The following is a 24366-nucleotide window of genomic DNA, read 5'->3' on the forward strand; positions in this document are numbered from 1 at the left end:
AAAAGGAAAAGAAGCATTAGGAATCATGTTTGCATAATAGGATACAAAGACTGGCAACAAGCAACTTTTGAATGTACTCTGGGAGGTTTACTCAATGAGCCTAATGTATGTTATGAGAGCAAGCAGTGAATGTAGAGTGAGGAATTGTTAAAAATGATCCATGACCTTGGTAATGTTGCATTCACAAGAGTCCTAAAAAGCGCAGAACTCTGTACTTCTTCCAGTTAAAAATAAAAAAAAACAAAAACAATTGCAGGAGGTCTGCATATAATGGAATACCTTTTGTTGTGGCAAATGAGTGGTTGTTAGATTTTTTTTTTATAAGTAGATCTGTATTTTTCACAAGAAGCTTTACTAGTTCAGCTGGTTGACTAAAACAATACTCCTCTCATTTAAATGCCCCTTCCAAGCATTCTTGCCCCATTGGCATGCATTATTGATGGTTTGTTTTTCTTTGAAATTAAATTTTAAATAAAAGGTAAAGCAGCATTGTTTGTAATTTTACCAGCAATCATAAAAATGGATTTCAGTGTACAGAAGAGCAGTTGTTTACTTCTTTTGCATAATATGCTTCTCTCCCGGGCATGAAAAAATGAGAGCCCTAAAGAGATGTAAACATGACATGACAGGAGGCCAGTTTTGTATATCTCATTGTGGGGTGCAATTAAAGATATGAAAATCATAGTGGGGAGAGATGAAAATGACCTGTTAAACTATTTATTGATATAGGATTATTACTGTTTGAGTATTATTTAATGCCTTGTCCAGGCTAGTTTTTGCTGAATCTCAAATGACGGTCCAAGAACACCATAGGTTTGATTTTGTACTATTATTTTTCCATTTTTAATAATAAAACAGAAAAGAATATTCTGTGTATGCCAGACAGTGGGAATGTTAACAATCGGGTTCCATTGTGTTGCATATCACTGTTCTCTTTCAGTTATGCACATGAATTCTCCATACGGTGCCTATTTTAATCTCCTGATTATTCACCTACTCAAGTATGCATTCACATTATGTATCTGCATGAATTGCTTTGTTTAATCTGTTTGCTTTGCTTTGTTTGCTATATAGTTGTTCAGCTTTGTTGTGCAATGTTGTTTTGTAAAGAGGTTTAGGTATCAGATTTTTTTGGAGCGAGCAGAGTAGTAGAGAAGATTTATTGGCATACTAAGTGTGAGAGGGAAAATAAGTTTATAAGAGCAAGTCTTTAAGGATTTTTTAAAGATATGAGGGTAAGGAATAGATGGAGGGGATTATATAGGAATATTCATATTAAATCAGACTAATAGCCAATCTAGTCCAGCATCATGTCTCTGACAGTGGCAAGCACCAGATACTTATGATAATGGTACAAGAAACTTCTCAGTGGACAGTTAGGGAATAACCTGCCCATAAGGGATAGATATCACATTTTCCCTTTTGACCTGAGCAGCTAAACAATATCTGGGGTCTTGGAGGTTATATATGTTAGGAAGAGGTGTTAATGATGGAGTCAGGTACTTCTTTGATGCGATCCCATTTACAAAGAATGTACACAAAATGTTTCCATGAACACAGTAGGAATCGAACAGGAAGCAGTTTCCATATTTCAGAGTTCCCAGCTTGCCTTTCCACCCAGCACCGGTGCTAGGTATAGCAGCCTAAGCAATTGCTTAGGTCACAGAGCAGTTCAAGTTGCTCGCCCTTCTCTTTTGATTATCAGAACTTGCCTGTTTTAGTATTGGGGAGGGGAGGCACCAAAATATTTCTGCTTAGGGCCCCCAGTGGGCTAGCACTGGCTCGGTTTTCAACCAGTACTTTACCCAAAAGCATTTCCTCAGGGCCACATTGGCAGTACTTCTCTTCCATCTCCTTGGCTTTCCTGCTGTCTTCTCTTTTTTGTTTCTGGCTGCTTCTTGCTCTGTCTGGCTACTTCTGCCCACAAACACCGCCCACTTCCACCAAACAATACCTAGTAGGGGTATTCAACCCCCTAGTGAAACCAATTCACCCACATAGCTCAGCTTCTGACTGGCCTTGCAAATGGTCTGTGTTTTGAGTGATGGGTCTTGTTGTTTCAGCTTTTTAAAATTTATCCTGAAGGAAGGGGGCTATCAGCGAGTTTTCATCCAACTCCATTTTAACAACAACCTCTATCACTTGGTGGTTGGTTTATAACCCAAAGCAAGAGGGTTTATATCCATTCTTTTCAGACAATGTTTTATTCTTTCTAACCTGCAGTGTTTCCCCCTCCTCTCTTGTATATCTTGTCACCTTTTTTTCTCTGGAATAATCTTGCTGAATGAGTTAGCTTAACATACAGTAAAATGAATCAAGTATGTAGATTACAAGAAAGAAGAAAGGCCGGTTAAGGAAAAGTGCTCTGTTGACTGATGCGTATGATGTTTGGTGTGTTTCCCTTTTTTGCCCATCCCTGGAAGGGAATATTGAACATGTGGGATCCTAATTGCATATGATGGTGTGATTTTACAGGTGACTGTTGAATGAATTGTCTTCAGAGATGATAAAGCATCATGTGGTGGTTGACACAACTGTGCATTTGTACTAGCCAGTGTGTTGTAGCAGCAAGTGGAAACAGAGTACTAACAGAACCTGCTCCTCCTCCATTTTCTTTGTTTTCTGATTTTCTCACACACTGGCATGGTGAATCAGGCCCACTAAGTTCAATGAAAACATGGGATGCAGTAAGCAAAAACTAATGAGTTTCCTCTGTATGCTCCATTCCTGATTTGTGCATAGCATGAAGTAGCCGGAAAATATACTATTTTCTTGTCACTCACATTTCAATGCTCCCCACTCCCTCCCAGCAGACATCCAGGGGAGAATAGACCACAGAATTAGAGCTGGTCAGAAAATGCTGATCCGTAGAAATCTCAGTGTTCTGCAGGAACTTGGCCATTTTGATGAACTTTGGATAGAAAAATGCCTGGCTTCCTGTCATCTCACCTCCCAGGCTCCCTGCCAGATTTTCCCCAGGATCTCCTCCTTTTCCCTAGTCAACTCCCTTTCCCTCTGAGGAGTAACTGCAGACCTCCTTCCTGCAGCCTTTTCCAGCTCTCACTTCCTGGTTTATAAGAACATAAGAACAGCCATACTGGGTCAGACCAAAGGTCCATCTAGCCCAGTATCCTGTCTACCGACAGTGGCCAGTGCCAGGTGCCCCAAAGGGAATGAACAGAACAGGTAATCATCAAGTGATCCATCCCCTATCACCCATTCCCAGCTTCTGGCAAACAGAAGCTAGGGACACCATCCCTGTCTATCCTGGCTAATAGCCATTGATGGACCTATCCTCCATGAATTTATCTAGTTCTTTTTTGAACCCTGTTATAGTCTTGGCCTTCACAACATCCTCTGGCAAGGAGTTCCATAGGTTGACTGTGCATTGTGTGAAAAAAATACTTCCTTTCGTTTGTTTTAAACCTGCTGCCTATTAATTTCATTTGGTGGCCCCTAGTTCTTGTGTTATGAGAAGGAGTAAAATCCTATCCCAGCTCCTTCCCCAGTTGGGCTTCATCTGCCATTAGGTCTTATCCAACCTTGGTTCCTCTCCAGGTGAATAAGGTGAATTGGCACTTTCTGACCCATATTACCCTGCTCAGGGCCTGTGTGGAATACACACCCCATCACACTGTTAAAATGTTTTCCTCTGTAGGCATCTAGGAAATACAGTTTCTGGTTTGTTGTTTTTGTTTTTTTGGTTTATTTTTTTTTCCCAACAGCAAAGTCACTCATATAGTCAGTAGGCAGCATTTGTTTCACTCAGATGTTTTTCACTGAGATGTTTCAACCTGTTTTTTCTTTCAAAGTTCACAATAACGCTGGCCTAATAGGAAATGCACATCCCATTTAATGTAACTTGTAAAGGTGGAAGTGGAGGACAAATGAGGGAAAGCCATGAAATATATTTCAGTTCATGAGTGTTATGGTCAACACAATCAACATTGTTTTGCAGAAACTTGACACCTGAAAATAAAAATAAGCAAGTGTTGTTTTATTCTACGAGAAAAATAGTAAGAAGTGTAAATATTTTTGATGAAACTGGTAGTTACTCTTCAGGCAGTGCCAGTTCTAATCAAAATAGCTGCACCTTACCCTTCTGCATTGACATCAGATTGGCAATTGCAACAGGGAGTCTTGGTTGTCCTTACTCTCTTTTCAGGATTCATCAGGCAGGGAAGAAGGAACATAGTGTTTAGGCTTGGGGGTTGATTTTGGTTTCTCATGGAGAAGGAAGACATAAACCTTGTACCTGCTGTTTGATTTTGAAGGTACTTCTGAAGTTAGTAGGCCTGATTCTGCTCTCGCTTTACACTGGTTTTATACCAGTAGAATTCTAGTGACTTCAGTAATTTATATTGATAAAAGATGAGAATCTAATCCACTATATGTGGATTCTACCCTTCACCTCCTGAGAGCCATTACCCAGTAGGAGGGGAAGTAAAGGTGGCTATGAAGCCCGTTTGCACATGACCATGTTTTGCCTACACTGAGGGCTGGCAGAATCCTATTATACTAGCTCTAACTTACAGCAGCTTCCCTGTTGCTGTCAATGGGATGCTCCATAGCCCATAATCATAGACATGAACAATATGGTGGTCACCCCTCCTCCCCCCGGCACCCCCTTACACCAGAGGCTGTGAGGGAGGGCAGTATAGGGCTGTATACACTAGACCTATGCAGTTCCTCCTGCACATAGGAATTTTCCCCTGGGCTCCTGGGAGCCCCCATACATAGGGCCCTGTGTAAATCACAATTTAAAAAAAAAAATTCACAACAGGGTAAAGGGAGTATTCAATTTCAAAGACTATGCATTGAATTAATTTTAGAACTAAATAATTTTCAAGGAATATGCACAGAATTAATTTCACAATTAAATTTAATCAATTTTACAACTAAAATCGTTAGTAAACACAAACATATGTAGTTCACCAAATGTTCAGCTATTTCTGTTTATAGTTTTTAATTACAGTTTAAGTATCATTAGTTGGTTTACTTGTTCCTCTTTCATGGGTTGTCTCTGTGCAGTAAGGATTGCCCATATGCCAAAACACGACGCTTGGCATCCGTAGAGTCAGGGACAACAGTTTTGCAATGTTGGGGAAGCATGGTTCTGAAAACTTTCGTAAAGCAGTTAGTGAAAGGTCACTGCTGCATTCCTTTGCATAAAACCAGTAGCCTTCTAATTCAGTTTTCCAGCTCCCGTTGAAATGAGGTTTGGAATCCAGTGGGAAGGCATCCAAGTTTAATGTACATGCTTGAATGGGATCAAACACCATACCGCTTCAAGGAACCAGAGTGCTGGCTCAGTGAAACAGGGTTTTCTTTCATTCGTATCAGGGAGATAATAGTTTGAAAACTTATCTGCAATTTCAATAAAAGTTTTAATAGATTGATTTTGAATCCCTGCTGTGTTACTCACATTTATATGCTTGATAAATGTTAATTAAGTCAACTTTATTTGTTTTTTATTTTAAGCTTGATGAACACGAATCTCATGTCTTTCAAACAATTTGATTAAATTAACAAACTCTTTGTCATACCTCGCGATTAAGTTGAGCTGTAAAATTTCTGAATTGTCCAACAGATGATTCAACTCCTGTGTTTGGTGTAATTTTTCATTTCCTCCTCCACAAAACATGAGTAAAAAGTAATGTAGTATGCATGGTATTCAATAGCAGCATACCAGCTTCCCCATCTCACCTAAGAGGGCAATTTCACATAAAGATTTGATCCCACAGCCTGGACTATGATTTGCAGATACTCTTTAAAATGCTATTTTCTGTTTGCACAATGTTTAAAAAACTTTTTGACTGTTGCTGTTAGCTTGTCAATGTCTGGGAAATTGTCAGGTGTTGCCTCCTGCTAGTCAAGCATAGTGGTTGGAGCAGAGGTCAAAGCTGAGTGGTCAGAGCCCAAGGACAAGCCAAGACAGTACTGTAGCCAGAGTCCAGGTGCATACCAGGGGTCAAAGCCATGTGGTCAGAGTCCGAGGGTCCAGAGAGGGTCAGGAAGTAGAGGCAACCTGGAGCGGGTCAGTAACAGGGTAAGGCAAGGACAAGATGGGAACAGTCTCTGGCAAGGCTGGGGCAGGAACAGGATCAAGAGCAGGCTGGGAGTTTCGAGAATTTCATACTGTGAGGCAGCAGAAAGGTTCCAGGATGGATAGTGCTGTTGCACAGACTGATCTGCGGCCCCGCAGGGTTGGGGAAATACCTGAGCTGGAGGGTCCTCTGACCTAACCTCTGCTCCTGGATAGGGGGCTGCCGCATGCTTGAAGGCTGAGTCACTGCAGGCTCTGTGGGAAGAGTAAGTTAGTGGCTTATTGGTGCCTCTGCCCAGCTCTGTTGGAGGAGCATCTATTGAGTGAGCAGCCCCTGGTTTGGCTGTGGGTTTGCCTCACCAATTGGTCCTCCAGACGTCAATAGCAAAACTATGTGAGAACTGCAGGTGAACTGAACTGTTAGCCAGTAATCTCTTAAACACTTTGTTGTAAGCTTTTGAGTTAAAAAATAAATGCACTGATATTATCAATATCCACCCTAAGGTATTCAAATACTTTACAATAGTGTAGTGTGCAGTAGTGTTGTAATTATCAGCCTGTAAGAAAATCGTATCAGGGAGGACAGCTTTCATTTCCAAGTCGGATGCATTGTCACCATTTAGGTCTTTCTAAACAAATAAAATCTGTTAAACATACTGATCTTGGCATCAGTCAATTTGTCAGTGACCAAGGAGGAGTAACCTGACTGCTTCACCAATTACACAATCTGCTGCTTCTCCATGTGGCAGCTTTAGGTAACTGTTCACGTTTCAGCTGATTTAGGGTTGCCAACTTTCTAATTGCACAAAACTGAACACTCTAGCCCTGCCCCTTTCCCGAGACATCCCCCCCCCCCCCGCTCACTAAATTCCCCCTCCCTCGGTGACTCTCTCCCCTACCCTCACTCACTTTCACTGGGCGGGGGCATGGGGGTGGGAGGGGGTGAGGGCTCCAGCGTGGGACCAGAAATGAGGGGTTCAGAGTGTGGGAGGAGGTGAGGGTGAGGCATGGGGTTGGGGTGCAGGAGGAGGTGGGGGTTCAGGGTGTGGGAGGGGGTCTGGGCTGGGGCAAGGGTTGGATTGTAGGAGTGATGGCTCTGGGCTGGGGGTGCAGGCTCTGGGGTGCAGGAGGGGGCTCCAGGTTTGGGAGGGCTCGGGGCTGGTGATTGGGGTGCAGGAGGGGGTACAGGCTCTGGGCTGGGGCCAGGGATGATGGGTTTGGGGTGTGGGAGGGGACTCCAGTTTTGGGGGTGGGGCTCAGGGCTGGGGTTTGGATGTGGGATTACCTCTGGCGGCTCTCAGTCTGTGGGGCTAAGGCAGGCTGCCTGTCTGTCCTGGCTCTGTGCTGCACCCTGGAAGTGGTCAGCAAGTTCGGCTCCTGGGAGGGAAGGAGACTCTGTGGTGTGCGCTGCTCTCGCCTGCAGGCACCACCACCCCAGCTCCCATTGGCCGGGAATTATGGGCAATGGGAGCTGCAGTGGCAGAGCCTGCAGACGGAGCAGCGTGCAGAGCCGCCTGGCCACACCTCTGCGTAGGAGCTGGAGGGGGGAAAGGCCACTTCTTCCGGGAGCCTCTTAAGTGCTGCCCAGAGCCTGCACCCCTGCCCCCACACCCCAACCCTCTGCCCCAGCCCTGAACCCCTCGTTCCCACCCCAGAGTCCTCTCCTGCACCCCAGAGCCCTTACCCCCACCACGCCCCAACTGCTCTGATCTTCCTACTGCCCACCGAACCCCTCGGTCCCAGCCCAGAGCTCCCTCCTACACCCCAAACCCCTCATCCCCAGCCTCACCCCAGAGCCCCCACCCCCCACCAGAGCCTTCACACACACCCTGCACACCACCCCCCTGCCTCAACCCCGAGTCCCCTCCTATACTCCAAACCCCTCGACTCCACCCCCTCAGTCCAGAGCCACCACTTGCACCCCAAACCCCTGAGAGTCTGCACCTCCAGCCGGAGCTTTCACCCCCTCCTGCATCCCAACCCACTGCCTCAGCCTGGAGCCCCCTCCCACACCCTGAACTCTTCATTTCTGGCCCCATCCCGGAGCCCACACCCCAAGCTGGAGCCCTCACCCCCTCCCATACCCCAACCACCTGAGTCAGCCTGGTGAAAATAAGCGAGCGAGCGACGGGGGTGGGGATGGAGTGAGTGGGGGCGGAGCCTCAGAGGAGGGGCAAGGTCAGGGCGAGGGTGTTTGGTTTTGTGCCAGCAGAAAGTTGGCAACCTTATTGCAGTTTGTTTCCAAGCTAGATTGTGTTTAGGGATCAACAGCACTCTATGCTGCACGTTCACACAACACTCTTTTTCTGCATGCACACAGCACTCTTATGCTGCACGTGCAGAAGGATAGCGCATACAGGTATGAAGCAGCTGAGCTGTACAGTTTGCTAAGGTGATTATTTTGTATGAAATACTTTACTATACACATTTTACTTTTTTATAAGAAATTTGAAAAAAATCATGAATTGGGGATATTTTCCTGATTTCCTTGCACTCAGTGAACTTGTGATTGTCACAGGGCCCGAACCCATACACCACTGGCATTAGCATGTAAGGGCCAGAATCTGTCCCAAAAAGTGTTTGAGTGCTGTTATTCTAAAGAAAGAACTGATCTTAAAATAGAAATGGGGCCTTTACAGATATTTTTTAACACGACTCTTTAAAAAAAAGAAAAGAAGAAGGAAAAAAAAAAGTCTCTCATGTTTCCTTGTTTGGAATGAGAACAAACAAACTTTACAGAGGTCTGGTTCCCTTTTGACCCTGTTTTAACGTAGTATAGTAACAGCTGGTACGGTTCTCTCTCCATGAATGAATACTTCCTGAGCTACCAATGCCAATCATCAGTACAGTGTTTCAGGAAGAAGGAACCAAATTAATAGTGGGGATGAACATTGCAAACTGTGGTTTGTTTATGAAGATTCTGAAATTAAATTGAATTCTACCATAAAGAGAGAACCAATTGTGCAACATTAATACAAATGTCTCAGATTACCTGGCCGTGACTCTAGCAGGTATGTACACCTCTACCCCATATAATCTGACCCGATATAACACGAATTCGGATGTAACGCGGTAAAGCAGTGCTCCGGGGGGGCGGGGCTGCGCACTCCGGTGGATCAAAGCAAGTTCGATATAATGCGAGCTTGATATTATCTTTGTTGTGTCTTTGATCATCCTTAAATTTGCGTGAAAGACAGTCTTTTTGTTTTAAAAGCAGGTAGAAATCAGCATTTCTACCCTGCCAATCTCCAAATATGGAAGTAATGATCCTGATTCTCACTTATATTTGTGTAAAACTGGCATAAGTGAGGAGATGCTGGCTCCACACAAATCTCTAAAAGCTCTGCCATTGTTTAGCATTACTGTCATTTAGGCCATGTTTTTAGGGTGACCAGATGTCCCGATTTTATAGGAACAGTCCTGATTTTTGGGTCTTTTTCTTATATAGGCTCCTATTACCCCCCCCACCCCCATCCCGATTTTTCACACTTGCTGTCTGGTCACCCTACATGTTTTACACTAGTGAGCTTACTGCAGCACAGCTCTACCAATTCAGCTGTGCTGCTGTAAGATCTTTCATGTAGATGCTCTATGCCGACGGCCGCTGTAGCTATGTCAGAAGGAGACGCTCTCCAGCCGACATAGCGTTGTGCACACAGCCAGTGAAACTTATGTTGCTCAGGTGTGTTTTTTCAAAACCCCTGAGCAACCTAAATTTTTGTGACATATATGGTAGTGTAGATATGCCCTGAGAGTCATTTGGTTTTGGTGGTCAGGCACATGCCCTAGTTTACTTTTTCAGTAAACTAGTGTAGTGACTGTAGTCTTTTGTGAGTTCATAAATTCATTTACTTTACCCAGGAGTCCTCAGGGTTCATTTTGAGATATCAAAGTTTCATCGTAGCATTTTCAGGGACTTCAAAACCAACAGGTTCAAAAGAGAAAGGTGGTGACTACTCCTTCTCATCTGGTACAGGAGTTGGTTCGACAAGTTGTCTGGACTCCTCCTGCTCCAAAGAACTGTAAAAGAATCATGGGCCTCCTTTACAAAACTCTAGACATTGACTGAATTCTTTGACCCTACTGCTGAGGGGATAAAGCAGCAGATAAAATCTCTCACAGAATATATGTAAGGCACGGATGTGTTAAACTAGCGGGTTTTGGAGCTCTTTCGTTTTTGACACTATACACATTCACTGAAATAGGATGACTGTGTCTTTTAATAGGCTGGATACCCTGGAATTTAAGGTTGACTTGTAAAAGGAAAAAAAACCAGCAACAAAGGACAAAATTCAGATATCTAGATATTTTGGCTTTATTCGTTTTGAGTTGAGATAGATCATAGATGGTGCTTTTCTCTTTAATTTTGTCCTATATGGGAACAGGGAACAATATTGATCTCATCAATGGAAGTTCCTTAATAGGTTTTTCTTCTTTTTGATAATGCACTCTGAAAAGGTTATGTGTTTCACAAATAAGTTATGTATCCTGAATGCTGTATTTACTATTGTTAAAAGCGATATAGTCTGTGATTAGCAAAACTTGGCCCATAAATAAAAATATATTTAAAGTCTTGTGGTTTAATTGCTTGATTAATATTTGCTTGGATTTCAGATAGAGATTTATTTTAAAGGATGTAACTAATTACAAACCTGTAAGGGAATTTAAAATCAGTTTAACAGACCTAGTAGATTCCATGCACTAGGAGCAGCAAAGAATCCTGTGGCACCTTATAGACTAACAGACGTTTTGCAGCATGAGCTTTCGTGGGTGAATACCCACTTCTTCGGATGCAAGTGGTGGCACCACTTGCATCTGAAGAAGTGGGTATTCACCCACGAAAGCTCATGCTGCAAAACGTCTGTTAGTCTATAAGGTGCCACAGGATTCTTTGCTGCTTCTACAGAACCAGACTAACACGGCTACCCCTCTGATACTTGACACCATGCACTAGGACTTATTAGAGCAGTTAGATCTCGTGCATCAGAGCTTATTAGTTAACATTTAAAAGGAACTTCATCCTGAAAATCATACCATAGAAATTTTCCTTAGAAATGAGTCTTTAAGGTTTCTCAATAACAGAAAAGGAATGGCAGCGGGAAAACACAAAATGCTGAGTTTGAAAATAGAAAACAATTCCATAACCTTGTCAGTGCTGCAAAACATTTAGTTCCATGTCTGATACTCCATTCATGCCATAGCATGTTATGTTATAGTTCAGGGGTTCTCAAACTAAGGGGTCACGAGCTGTCAGCTTCCACCCCAAACCCTGCTTTGCCTCCAGCATTTATAATGGTATTAAATCCATTTAATTTTTTTTAATTTATAAGGGGGGGGGTCGCACTCAGAAGCTTGCTATGTAAAAGGGGTCACCAGTACAAAAGCTTGAGAACCACTTCTATAGTTTTTTCCTGAGCTCTGATGTCAGATTTGTCAACAGAAAAAAGCCATACCCCATAGCCTGCAGAATACTTGATCTGCACAATACCTTAAACTGTAATGGTGCTAAATTTTTTCAAACAGCTCACAAGCAGGGATCTTCTGTCTAAGGTCTGAAAATGTGAGAGGTGGTTGTGCATGGACTAAGAGATGGGATTCTCATTTTTAAGTTTGATCAAATATCTAAAATTTAGTTTTTATGTATTTCTTTTCCTCCTAATAGATTTACACGGATTGGGCTAATCATTATCTTGCAAAATCTGGTCACAAACGATTGATCAAGGACCTACAGCAAGATGTGACTGATGGAGTCTTACTGGCTGAAATCATCCAGGTTGTAGGTAAGTGAGTTTCTCTTTTTGTGCCACGTACATGCCTATTTTGTTAGAGCCACAGCTTGTTTTTTCACATAAATACGGGGAAAAGAAATGGAAACCATATGGAATTAAGATAATAATTCTGCCTCACAGGCTTTGATAATTAATTTGATAAAGCTTTATGTTAAGGGATTGCGGAAAAATATTTGATGTTCTTGATATGCTCTCCTGACACAGCATTATCACCCAGGACAGCTGAAGGGAAAAAGCAGCTGATGAGATTTTTTTTCTGTTGGGTGACTTGTGACCTTGCTTGTTATCTTTTTGTTATCTTTGTTCCTGTTACCTTTTTTAGACTGGTCTGGAAATAATTCACCAAGACAATGATGTGTTATATTAAATCTGCCACTTCTGGTTGGATCTGAAAAATCCCAGTGTGCAGTTAGGATTAGGGAAGGACATGATTAGTATAGGGAAGAAAAGAAACCCATAACAATCTGTTTTAAAATAAGGAAGCTCATTTGTTGTCAGGATGGCCCCAGGCGCTAAAGGGACTGATGCCAATGGGAGTTGAAGGTTCAGGTTGGGCCCTGTGCAGGGCTCCACATTCCCCCTGTTCCAGGTTCTTCATTAGTTCCTTTAGAGACTCATCCATCTGGTATTTAGGCCATCACAAAACACATGGATGGAGCTATGGAGAATGACAGAATCAGGAAGCCCATTAATAGGAATTAGAATGACTGTTATTGACAACAAGACTGACAGACTTGAGATGCAAATGAAGGCAGTAGTGAAGTAACTAGACACCCAAGCCGGTATATTTCTGTTACAAATGCTGTGCAAAAGAATTAGAGCCCTGAGTTAAGTTTATGAATGTATGGGTCAGATATTCAGCTGACATAAATTGCCATAGTTTTAGTGACTCCAGCTGAGCTAAATTGATTTTTACCAGATGAAGATCTGGCCCGTACATACTGAACAAACAACATATTCATTGCTGCCTGAGTATAGCCCTCTGAAAACTATCAATGTAACTACATAGGTATAAACATTTCACATGAATTACTTGTGTACCTGTGTATAACAAAACTCCATCCAATATCTATGTAATTGTGTATACCAACACAAATATTGTAATGGGGAGATTTTCAGAGGCATAAGGTGGAGGAAGGCACCCATCTCCAGTTGACTTTCAGTGGGAGTTGGGCACCTAGCTGCCTTTTGTGCTTTTTTAAAAAATCTGTCCCTACATACATACAGTTACATATATGTAACAATGCTGCACAAAATCCTTGAGTAGAAACATGCATATAAGAACACTACCAAAAACAGTGTACCTACCTGTATCAAATACTTGTATGCATATTTCTATGTGTACCTACTTGTGAATGCTCCCATATGTTTCAAAATATGTCCTGTGAAAAATATTCAGAAGAGTTATTGTTTACTAAAATGTTTGCTTTAATTCATCTTTGCATTTTTTCTGCTTTTTCTCATTGCTGTTTTAGTGTTTGGATTTAGCGTTTTAAGACACAACTGTGAAAGGTTAATACTTAAGGTGAAGGATTTTCTTTTTCATAATTTTTTCCAAACAAAAGAAAATCCATGTTTAAACACACAAATTCCACTTTAATCCCCCAAATTGGCACTGAAAGGAAAATATTCATTTGCATCCCTTATGCACTGGCCTTAGGCAAGCTGCATCTCATTGTCACATTAGAAGTGGTAAGTTCCACACATGGAAACAGCTTCAGCTGCAGCTATAAAACCATGACCTGTCCTCATAAGGATTTGTACTATGAAAGCTTCTGAATGGTAATTTTTTTCCCTTCTGCATGCAGTGCTCTCTGTTGTGTGTGGGGTGTCGGGGGGAGAGGGGTATGAGAAAGCAGCAGTACCACAGAAACATCTCTGTTCTTTTGTGGGCATTGGTGGTGTATTTAGAGATTATCCCAGGTTAACAAAACCTTTTCAAGTGAATTTGTTGATTATGAACATTCCTTTTGGTCACTGCATGAGTTTTGTATTCAAGACTTCAGTGCTAATGGTGATCTTCAAAGGGAAATATGTTTGTGCCTTTTTATGAAGAACGAAGAAGAGCTTTTGAAAGGTTTTCTGGTCTCTTCTGAATTCTCTTTTCTGCCTTTTTGTTTTAAACGTTAGAAATGCAGGTCTTGTCTTCCCTTTTTTCCCCTAGGAGATCCTGTAGACGATTAGAGAACTGGTAGGATTATGCCATCAGAGATGTCATGCAGTTAAACCTGATTAATTAAGAAGGGATGTAATTTTTATTCTGCTTCAAACTCTGTTTTTTGTTAACATCAGTTTAGCTCAAATGCCTAAATAGGACAGCTGAGAGAAGCTGTAATTGTTAAGGATATAACACCTCTGCCCTTTTGGATAAGGGCTTAGAAAGCTCATGATCTGCAATGAATCCTCCAGCAAAACTAGAGAAAAAACAAGCTTGACATGTCTGATATTTCGAAGGAAGAACAAGCAGAACAAATCCTAAAAAAAATGTAAAGCCTTTGTTAAACTTCATAAGGAAGCGAAAAGTGCAGAAGTGCCTTTTAAGACCTTATAAAATCTGAACTGTGTATTCTTCTTGTTGAGAGAGTTTGCTAAACTACCAGCTCTCCTTAACAGGCTTAGATTTTCTTCCTGTGGCACCTTTTCGTACAGTTCTCTGAGTTGGTTAAAGTCTTCTTTTTTGAAGTCTACTATCCTTTTTCTGCTCCTCTCACGCCTTCCTTTCCTTAGAGTTGTGAAATCTATCATTTCATGATCACTTTCATCCAAATAGCCTTCAACCTTCAGATTCATACCAATTCTCCCCCTGTCTCCCCCATTAGTCAGAATCAAGACTAAAATATCTGCCCCCCAGTTACTTCCTCCACCATCTGAAACAAGAAGTTGTCCCCACTACATTCCAAGAAACATCCTATTAGTGAGATTATCTTTTTGCATGGTGAACACCCTGGAGACAATTAACTGTCACCACACATCAGGGCCATCAGAGTGAATTATTATCGAGGTTTACAAGGTCCAACACTCCCTCGTTCTGTGTACATTCCTGTCACTCAAAACCAGTTGTATATTTCTGGAAAGAAAAGAAATCTGATTTAGGAATTTATAACTTGGTAACTTTCATTCACTTTTTATTATAACTTGGCATCCATATTTTGAAACAATGGGCAATTCTAAAAGTATTTGAAACCTGGTAGGGATAAATTTGACACCTAAGAGCATAGAGATATAATCTTCAGATTTAACTACTAGCAATACTGTACTGAAATTATTTTGTGTGTTGCACAGTGACAGTTTGTCATAATATTTTCAAGTCAACTGGGAACTTTATTGACAAAATGCTAGGTTATTTTGGTTCAAAGCTTGCAAAGATTTACACATCTGTGCAACTTCATGTATATACATAATCCCTCTGCAGTCAATGGGACTGCTCCCATGTGTTACTGTTTGCAGAACCTGGATGTCAGATTGTAAACTTTTTGGGTCAGGCAATGTGTCTTAAGGGGGCAGGACTCACAAACAATGAAATGCCACTGCATAGAGTGCTAGGCCTTTCTTCACTTGGCCAACTAATGGTACTGGTAATCTGAAAGGTGGAATATGTACTGTAGTGTTACACTGGTATGGGAGCACAGAGTTAAGATGTACATTGGCGCAGATGATTTTGACATTGTGAATAAACCAACACACTGAATGCATGTCTATACACACACAAATACAAAGTATATCAAGTCTAAATGGCAAAGAATCACACCTGAGTCACTGAACTTAAAAAACTGAACTGTCAATCAAACTTTTGGCTTTTGTTTTGACTGAAGTTTTTACTGAGAGATCAGTGGAACTGCCAACATAACCAAAATGAGCTTTCTCCTCCTCAACTCTTGGCCAACCATTTTTTAAAAATTAGATACAACAACCATTGAACTATTTAAAAATGGATCAATTTAGGTGTTACAGGGTAATTATGATTCACCTGTGATAGGGGAGGAGCTTCAAGAGACTCTTAACACTACACTACACACCTGGGAAAGAGAGTTTTCCTGTGGATTTTCATCTGAGGCTGTATTTATGGGAACTGCCAATTTCTTCTGTTTATCAAATCCAGCATTTTTTAAGAAGAATCTAATATGATATTCCAGAAGTTACAAATGTAGGGACTGATAGAACAGAAATAAAGTTCTTTAATTTGGGTACTGGAAAGGATTAAGTTGTTTGCTAAACCATAGCTACCTTGAAAGATTCTGTGTTATATCCTCGCACTACCCTGCACTACTTGCAAATCTCTTATGTTTCCATGATTGAAAGTCTGTGTTAAGATGACAGATTTCTACTACCATACTCACTAAGTGGAGCACTTCAATTGACAAAAGTATGCTCTAACTTACCACTTACCCTTGTTGGCTTTGCATCAGCATTTCCTATAATATACTTTCACTTTGTACATTTTGTAGTACACTCTCTCCATCTTCTATAGAGATCTAAGTATTCGGGGTGTGCTCCCATTGAAGTCAATGGGAACTTTGTCATTGACTTTAATAGGAGCAGCATCAGACACTCAGTCTACTTTTAGAAAGCCATTTATTTAATAGCACAGAGTTCCTAGTATCTTAGTTTTCTTGATTGAAAGCAATTGCAGTACTATTTTCCAAGCATGATAATCTTCATAAATAATGGACAATAATGTCCTATTTTGCCAAACTGCTGCCTCTGTCACATTACTGATCTCTCACTTAACACTGTTGCTTACTAAGGGCTTGTCTGTTCCTGGAATTAAGAATGACTATTCAGGAATTTTCACCTGGAAGTATGTCAAATTAAACTAGAAAAAACTCTCTTGTTCCAGAATAAGTGTCCAAACACAGAGTTAATCTGGAATGGTTGTCCGCTTTAAATATACAACCTCTTTTATTCCAGAATAACTTTCATGTGTAGAAAAGCCTTGATTACTCTCACCTTTGGGCCAGAAGGTTGTGGGTTTGTGTTCCAAATCTGCATCTGGACTCATATACAGTCAGGACATGCCAGGATCACAATTTATCCTGTGGATGAGACATTAGGCAGAGATTTCTTCTGCTTGGGTCTGGATAGCTGTCCAAGTAAACGTTTTAGCACTTTATGAACTGTATTGGCCAACTTCCTTTTACTCGGGAAAAATTATTGTAAGGTCCAAAGATGTGGCTGAGGCATTGATTAATGCTTAATAGCTTTGTAACAAAGCTGTTTGTAACAAAGAACTTAACTCATTGTACAGTGTGTTGAGTTACTTTTTGTATAAAAGGTTCTATATATCCACCCATGTTCTGCTCTGCATGGTCCTTATCCAGTTTAGAATCATTCCTATCATAACTTTTCATGTAGTGTATCGAGTGCCATTTGTTGAGGATTTTTATTTTTGTGGGGAATGCATATCTATATCTGGGATACCAGCAGCTGCCTGACCAACAGATTTAAAGAACATTTTACAACACGTTGTGGAAGAGACTCTCTTTCCCCCTCATGTTTCCATATACTTTTGACTCTAATAACCTGTCTCACAGTATTATAATGCATGTGCCACAGAAGAAATAAAACCAAACATTCCTTTAGGTTCCCTTTTCTCTCCTTTGATTCAGATTCTGTCTATGAAAAAATGACTATTTCTCTTGATACTACTTTTATCACTGAGTTGAACTGCTTTTGCTATGTCTAGCTTAATAAAGGGGAAGAGAGAAGTCATCAAACATCCTCAGTGTATGCATCAAGTGGCAGAAGTTCAGAAACATTTAAAAATCTCAGGCTGAAATTCATTTCACTCTCATAAAACCAGAGTAATCTGACTGTACATGGGTAAAGTGCCATGGGGAAAATGGGGAAATATCTCTCCAGCCTTGGAGCTGTACTGCTATAAACCCATAGTGTACAATGTCAGTTGTAGAATAATTTTAGGCCAGGCTAATGATACAGAGACCCATTCTGTGCAGGGAAGAGCTTAGGAAGATAATCAAAGCTTGATGGGCTTGCAGTAAATAAGGGTTAACAGCAAAGACCAATGTAGTCCGGATTCTGAGGTTGCAGAATTTGCAATGGGGTTTACTTCCTGCTGAGAACTGTGCTCCAGAATCTGAAATTGTTTCAAGCTCTTATGGTTGCAGAGAGAAACTCAAAATTGTGAATTGTGTAAGTGATGCAGTATCATCTGCATGAGTCTGCAGAGAGCCATATTCAACTGTTCTCTAGGCAAGCAGAAAGAAAGGGGTTGAAGTTCAGCCAGGCTGCAACCAAAGGCCACTGCAAGTATTGCTGAGCAAGCTGCCAGTATGCCCCTCTGCCATTTCTTCTAGTAGCTCTCTCTTCCATCTGCTGTCCTTAGCCACCAGGAGCCACTGGGTGGTGTGGACCATACTATGGGAGTTGAGGCCAGGGAGTGGAGCAGGAGAGAATGGTGGTGGTGGAAAAACTATTCTTGAAAATAACCATTGACAAATTTTGGGGCAGTGAGTATTTTCAGCTATGATCTATAGTTGTGTGTGCTTGTGGATAGAGAGGAATGGAATACATTAATGTTGCTGTGGATTATAGAAGTTGCTGCCATCGAGTGTAGGGATTGTTGGTAGGGCATATGATCCCATTCTGCTACAGAGTACACAGGACCCTGTTTATGGGAAAGCCCTGAGCCTAATCAGTTTTTTTTTCTGTAGCCCAAAGATTTCCTCACAGAAGATATGTGACCACCAACACCAATTCTTTCTTCTAGTTTTATAATGTATTGATACCTGTCCCATGATACCAAATCAGCAATATATACCCCTGTGCTTTAAAGGTGCCAAATTCACAAAGCAGAAGAGAATTGTGAGACAAATGAGCTAAGAGAGAATGTAAACAGAAAAATGTGAATCAAATTAAGAACTATTTAAGAACATTTTCTTAAATTCCCAAAGAAAGCACAGGGTCACAATTGGGAGAAAGCTACACTGGTTAAAAAACCTGCCTGGTTTAGAGAAGAGAACGAAGCTATAAAAATATTTTTAAAAACACAACAATCTATAACAAGTTGGAAAAAGGGGGGGACATTGATAGCAATGAATATAAATTAGAAACTAGAAATCATAGAAAATTGATAAGGGAAGCAAAAGGACACTAGGAGATGTCGTTGGCCAGCAGAGTAAAGGACAATAAGGAGGAGTATTTTAAGAATATTGGGAACGAAAGGAGTTCTAGCAATGGTATTGGTCTAAGTGGTAGAATTGTCAATAATAATGCAAAAATGCTGAGGTCACTGAGGTCAGATGTTTGGCTGTGTGCTGTCCCAGCTCTACACAGAGAGTTGGCAGAGCAGACTTTGAGTGAACCGCCCAGTGACCACAAGATCCGTTAAGGTACGAAGGCATCCAGTCAGGTTTATTGTTGAAGAAGCACGGTAGTAGCACCTGGCAGACTCCACGAGCTATTAAGACATGTATGCCCATGACAATTGATGCAGCTCAGTCAATAGTGGGACTTTCCACTGCCCCCTAGGTTGGCCAAAGATACTCCCTCTGAGGTACATTTTTATACCCTGATATAAACAAGTTACATACTGTCATTCTGACCTTATCTTTTAGGAGGGGCCAGTGTGTTTTTGTTATCCTGGGGGAATGTTTTTGTACCATCCTTGATATCGGGATGTTCTGGTACCACTTGATATCAGGATGTGTTTGCTTGAGTACTCTGTGCTTAGCACTTTTTTAGGAATGTGTATTTCTGCAATATAAGCCCTGTTCTTGCCAGATTCTATGAGCAGGTTCTGCCTCATACCAGATCTCTGATACAAGGGCTTATGTCTCAGGCTCTCTTCCTACTACAGTCATCAGTAAATATTTCCATTCTGTGTTTGGAGGAAACAAAAAACAAAAACACTACAGTTGATATATTGATAGATGATGATGAAATACTTTCCATTCCAACAGTAATTCAGGAGGATGTTAACGGTAGCTACTAAAGTTAGACATCATCCAATCCGTGGATCTGAATAATTTGCATCCAAGAGTTTTAAAAGAGCTGGCTGAGTACTGCTTATATTACTTTTTCAATAAATCTTGGAACACTGGGGAAGTTCCAGAGGACTGTGAGAAAGCTAATGTACAAAATTTGCAAAAATATGAAGAGGATTACCTGGGTAATTATAGGCCTGTCAGCCAGACGTCAATACCAAAGAGAATAATGGAACAGCTGATACCGGACTCTATCGTTAAATAATTTTAAAAGGGTAATATCATTAATGTTAATAACATGGGTTTATGGAAAGCAGATCTCATTGAACTAACTCGATATCATTTTTATGACATTATAAATTTGGTTGATAAAGGTAATAATGTTGATACAATAGACTTTGGTAAGGCATTTGACTTGGTACCACATAACATTTTGATTAAGAAACTAGAATGTTACAAAATCCACATGGCACACATTAAATGGATTAAAAACTGGCAAGTCTCAAAATATAATTGTAAACGGGGAATCATCATCAAGTGGGTATGTTTCTAGTGGGATTTTGGCACAGATTGATTCTTGGCCCTATGCTGCTTAACACTTGTCTTGGAAGAAACAAAATCATCACTGACAAAATTTTCAGATGACCAAAGGAGTGGGGGAATGGTCAATAAAGAGGACAGGTCCCGGATACACAGCGATCTGAATCGCTGAGTAAACTGGGCATGAGGAAATAACTTGCATTTCAGTATGGTAAAGTTGTAAATCTAGGAGAAAAGAATGCAGCAAAACTTACAGGATGGGGGATTATATCCTGGGAAGCAGTGATTTTGAAAAAGACTTGTGCAGGGAGGTCATGGTGGATAATTAGCTGAACATGAGCTTGTAGGATGACAAAGGCCTAAAGAGCTAATGTGCTCCTTGGATGTATAAACAGAAGAATATGGAATAGGAACAAAGGAGATATATATTATCTTTGTATTTGGCATTGGTGCAACTGCTACAGGAATTCTGTGTCAATTTCTGGTGTCCACGCTTCAAAAAGGTTATTCCTAAACTGGAGAGGGTCAGAAAAGTGCCATGAGGATGATTAAAGGATTGGAGAATGTGCCTTATAGTGGTAGATGCCAGGAGCTCAGTCTATTAGTTTATCAACGAGAAGGTTAAGGGCTGACTTGATCGCAGTCAGCGCCTAGGTGAGGAATAGAATTTTGATGATAGAGGGCTCTTCAGTCTAGCAGGCAAAGGTATAACAAGATCCAGTGGCTAGAACATGAAGCTTGACAACTTCAGACTAGAAGTAAAGGGTAATTTTTTAACAGTGAAGGTAATTAACCACTGGAACAACATACCAGGTGTTGTGGTGGATTCCCCATTAATGGACATTTTAAATCAATATTGAATGTTTTTTCTAAAATATATACTCTAATTCAGCCACAGCTGTTGGACTTAAAGCAACAGTTAATTCAGGGAAGTCTGTATTAGGTAGATGTCGTTACATCAGATTAGATGACCACAGTGGTCCCTTCTGATCATCAAATCTATGATATACACATACACTTTATGAAATTAATGATCCCTGTGGACATCCATCTACACACATGTGGTGTGTGTGCACCCACATGTGCACCAGTGATGCAGTGCAGTACCCAGTTTTTAAGCATTTGGTTGTATAAGGAGTTACCTCTCACTTTAAGAAATGTCAGCCCAGTTGTCTCCTTTTGAAATGATGATGACCTTGCTCCAGCTGTCTCTGGAGGAATGACCCATGAGAAAAATCCAGCCACTGCATGGGTCTCAATGTTTCACACATTTGCTTTGATTGGACAACTACAATCTTAGGCCACTTGATTTAGCTAGCAACAAGTGCTCTGGAAATAACTGGTACAAGTGTCCTCACTGCACTTTTTGCATTACTTTTTATATTTGTTTTTCAGCAAATGAAAAGATTGAAGATATCAATGGCTGTCCAAAGAACAGATCTCAAATGGTAAGTGGCAAAGCAGCCGTGCATGTGTGTGTGTTACTCGATTCCTAATAAAGTGTGACAGTCAATTCAACTGAGTATTGTGAAATGCTTGCACCAAAGTAGTAGAAGGGGAAATCTGGACTGTTAGTAGAACTAATGATCCATTTCTCATCCTATTGAAGTCAAAAGGAGAAGGATTGGGTCTGAATCTATTAGCACCAGGTACATAACTTTTCTTTCTGTGATATTTTAATGTTTTTGTGATACTCTGTTTTTGTATATTCTTATTTAAAGTAAATACTGTGCTTTTATTTCATAACAGTTTTTGCAGAAGCAGGAAAATAGATGTGCAACTGGCTTTTTGTCAAGGTTGCTCCAAATAAAATGAAGAATTTTAAGGCTAACGGACTACAATCTCTTAGGCTCTATTAAGATCATCTTGATATTTTAGGTCCTTCACACAAGACAGAATTTTTTCATATATTAACGGCGGTTATGCCAAAATAGAAAGGAATTTGCAAATGAAAAATTTTAAATGTGCATTGTCTTTTTTGATTCAGTGACGGGTTTTTATCTGTAAAATGTTCTTACTTATCTGGTTTGTATTTAATCTTTGAAACCAAGCACCAAAAGATACAGTAGCAGAACTCAAAGTATACAGTACATGAAGAATATGTTTGCTATTAGTGCAGTTAATATTCTAGACAAGATATTTGAGACTATTAACAGTAATAAGATTATTTAAAATGTACTGTACGAAGGAAATTATTTAATATATTTTAAACAGAGGCCTTTGTTCTTCTGTATTTTTTTTACAGAATCCATGTGATGACATTAAATCTAAATATGTACAAATTACAGCTGGATACTGAATTTAGGATTATTTTAGTATAACTTCTCTACCATATTTTATGTGTGGTTTTAGTTCTTACATTTTTTCACTGTGTGTTCAATTTGTATATATCTGATGATGGAATCAATTGAAGGGTTAAAAGTTTGGCAGCCATTTTCCATCCCAGAGCCTGAAACTGTTTTGTCTTTTACTATTCCATTTCCCCCCGTCTTTGAGGTTATCCTCTTTATATCCGCAGAGCAACCACTCCTTAAAAAGAAAAACATCTTTACAGATTTATCTTTGCTACTTTTACTCCTTGGTAGAGATTGGCTGCTATTCTTACTGTAGCCACAGCAGCTGTCTAGATTATAAATAATTGAGGAAACTTTCAAGATCACTGTAATTTAATGTTTCACAAGTGTATTGTAAGAACTGAATTTCATTCATGAGCTACAAGCAGTACCAAAATACATAAAACAAAAAAAAAATCCATTACATTGTAAAGTTAGATTAACTCACTTTTTCTCTAAGAACTAAAGTATCTCTTCTGGCGTTTGCAGCCAGAGCCGACACCAAGGGTTGTTGCGGAAGCCAGGTTTGGGCATAATGGCTGTCAGCATGCGTGCTAGAGCAGCAGCTGTGTAACATACTAAAAGGGGGTATTCTCCCTTCACTTCCTGCTCCAAGGTACTGACGCTGCACTCCTGGTTTGTGCAGAAGGATGGCTTGGGGCAGGGCTGTCTAACCTGTCCCACTCAGTTTAGGATGCTTAGCACTGTAGTCAGTGCTGGACACTCCGGTTCTTTATCAATGGAAACACAAGATCATCATGGCTGTTCCTTGCATTGATGTGCATATCCACATGGTTATCCATGACTGAACACTAAAGGCCAGTGTTTATTAGTGTTTGTGCTCTAAGAATATAATACATTGTAAACCAGAGGGGGTAATGTTTGCAATCATTTGCATTGGGTCAGTGGGCACAACTTTTCTGTGAGATCGACACTGTTAATTTGGATGGTGCAGCCTACATCACTTGATGCACTTGATCGGGGGAGGCCATGGCTTCATCTCAGCTCGTGTCATTTGGGTAATTTCCACCTCTGATGACACAAAAAGGGAGCAGTCCCTGCCCTCCCCAAAGCACAGGGACTGTTATTGTGCCTGGCCCTTGTGCAGGTGGCATCACGGGGGAGAAAGTTCCTTGTGTCCTTCCAGCCCTCTCATTCACACCAGGACACACAGTCTCACCCTAGTTTTTTACCTAATTGTTCAGTCACAGCTGCGTATAACTACATTACAGCTTCTAACAATTGGATGTTAAAGTTCAATAGATGGAAAAGGCAGATGACATCTTTGCCTCTCAAATAGAAATACAGCACAGCTTATTATGAAACTGTACTACTATATACATACTATTAAATGCCTTTTCATAACTGTCCACTATGTAAGAACAAATTTTTCTGGATCATATATATTTATGTAATGTATATTTGTTTAAATAGAACAACAAAGGCCTATAATTGACAGTGATTAGTTCCAGATGACATGAAGACAATGTATGGTAAATTAAGCATATAGCGGTATAGAGTGGTCCAGAAAAATTCAGAGACCATCCCTACAATTGTAGTTTTTTTGCATAGAATGAGACATGTCAGAAAATAGCTTCATTCTTGAAGAATGAAAGAAAAAAAATCCATTTCCTGTTTGTGTGCATGTTGTAGAAAAAATTACTGCAAACAAACATGGGCCAATGAAGCACATCAAGGGATGCCTTTCTCTTAAT

General features: G+C 40.6%; 1 protein-coding gene across 1 annotated transcript in view; it reads left to right on the top strand.

Moving 5' to 3' along the window:
- Window positions 1–24366, top strand: part of NAV2 (neuron navigator 2) — a 674749-nt gene that overhangs the window by 433933 nt on the left and 216450 nt on the right. The window contains exons 3-4 of the mRNA XM_045013837.1: window positions 11709–11826; window positions 21714–21766. Coding sequence (XP_044869772.1) covers window positions 11709–11826; window positions 21714–21766 — 171 coding nt within the window. The remainder of the gene's footprint in view (window positions 1–11708; window positions 11827–21713; window positions 21767–24366) is intronic.

Source organism: Mauremys mutica, chromosome 4 (genome assembly GCF_020497125.1).
Source record: "Mauremys mutica isolate MM-2020 ecotype Southern chromosome 4, ASM2049712v1, whole genome shotgun sequence".
Classification (NCBI taxonomy): domain Eukaryota; kingdom Metazoa; phylum Chordata; order Testudines; family Geoemydidae; genus Mauremys; species Mauremys mutica.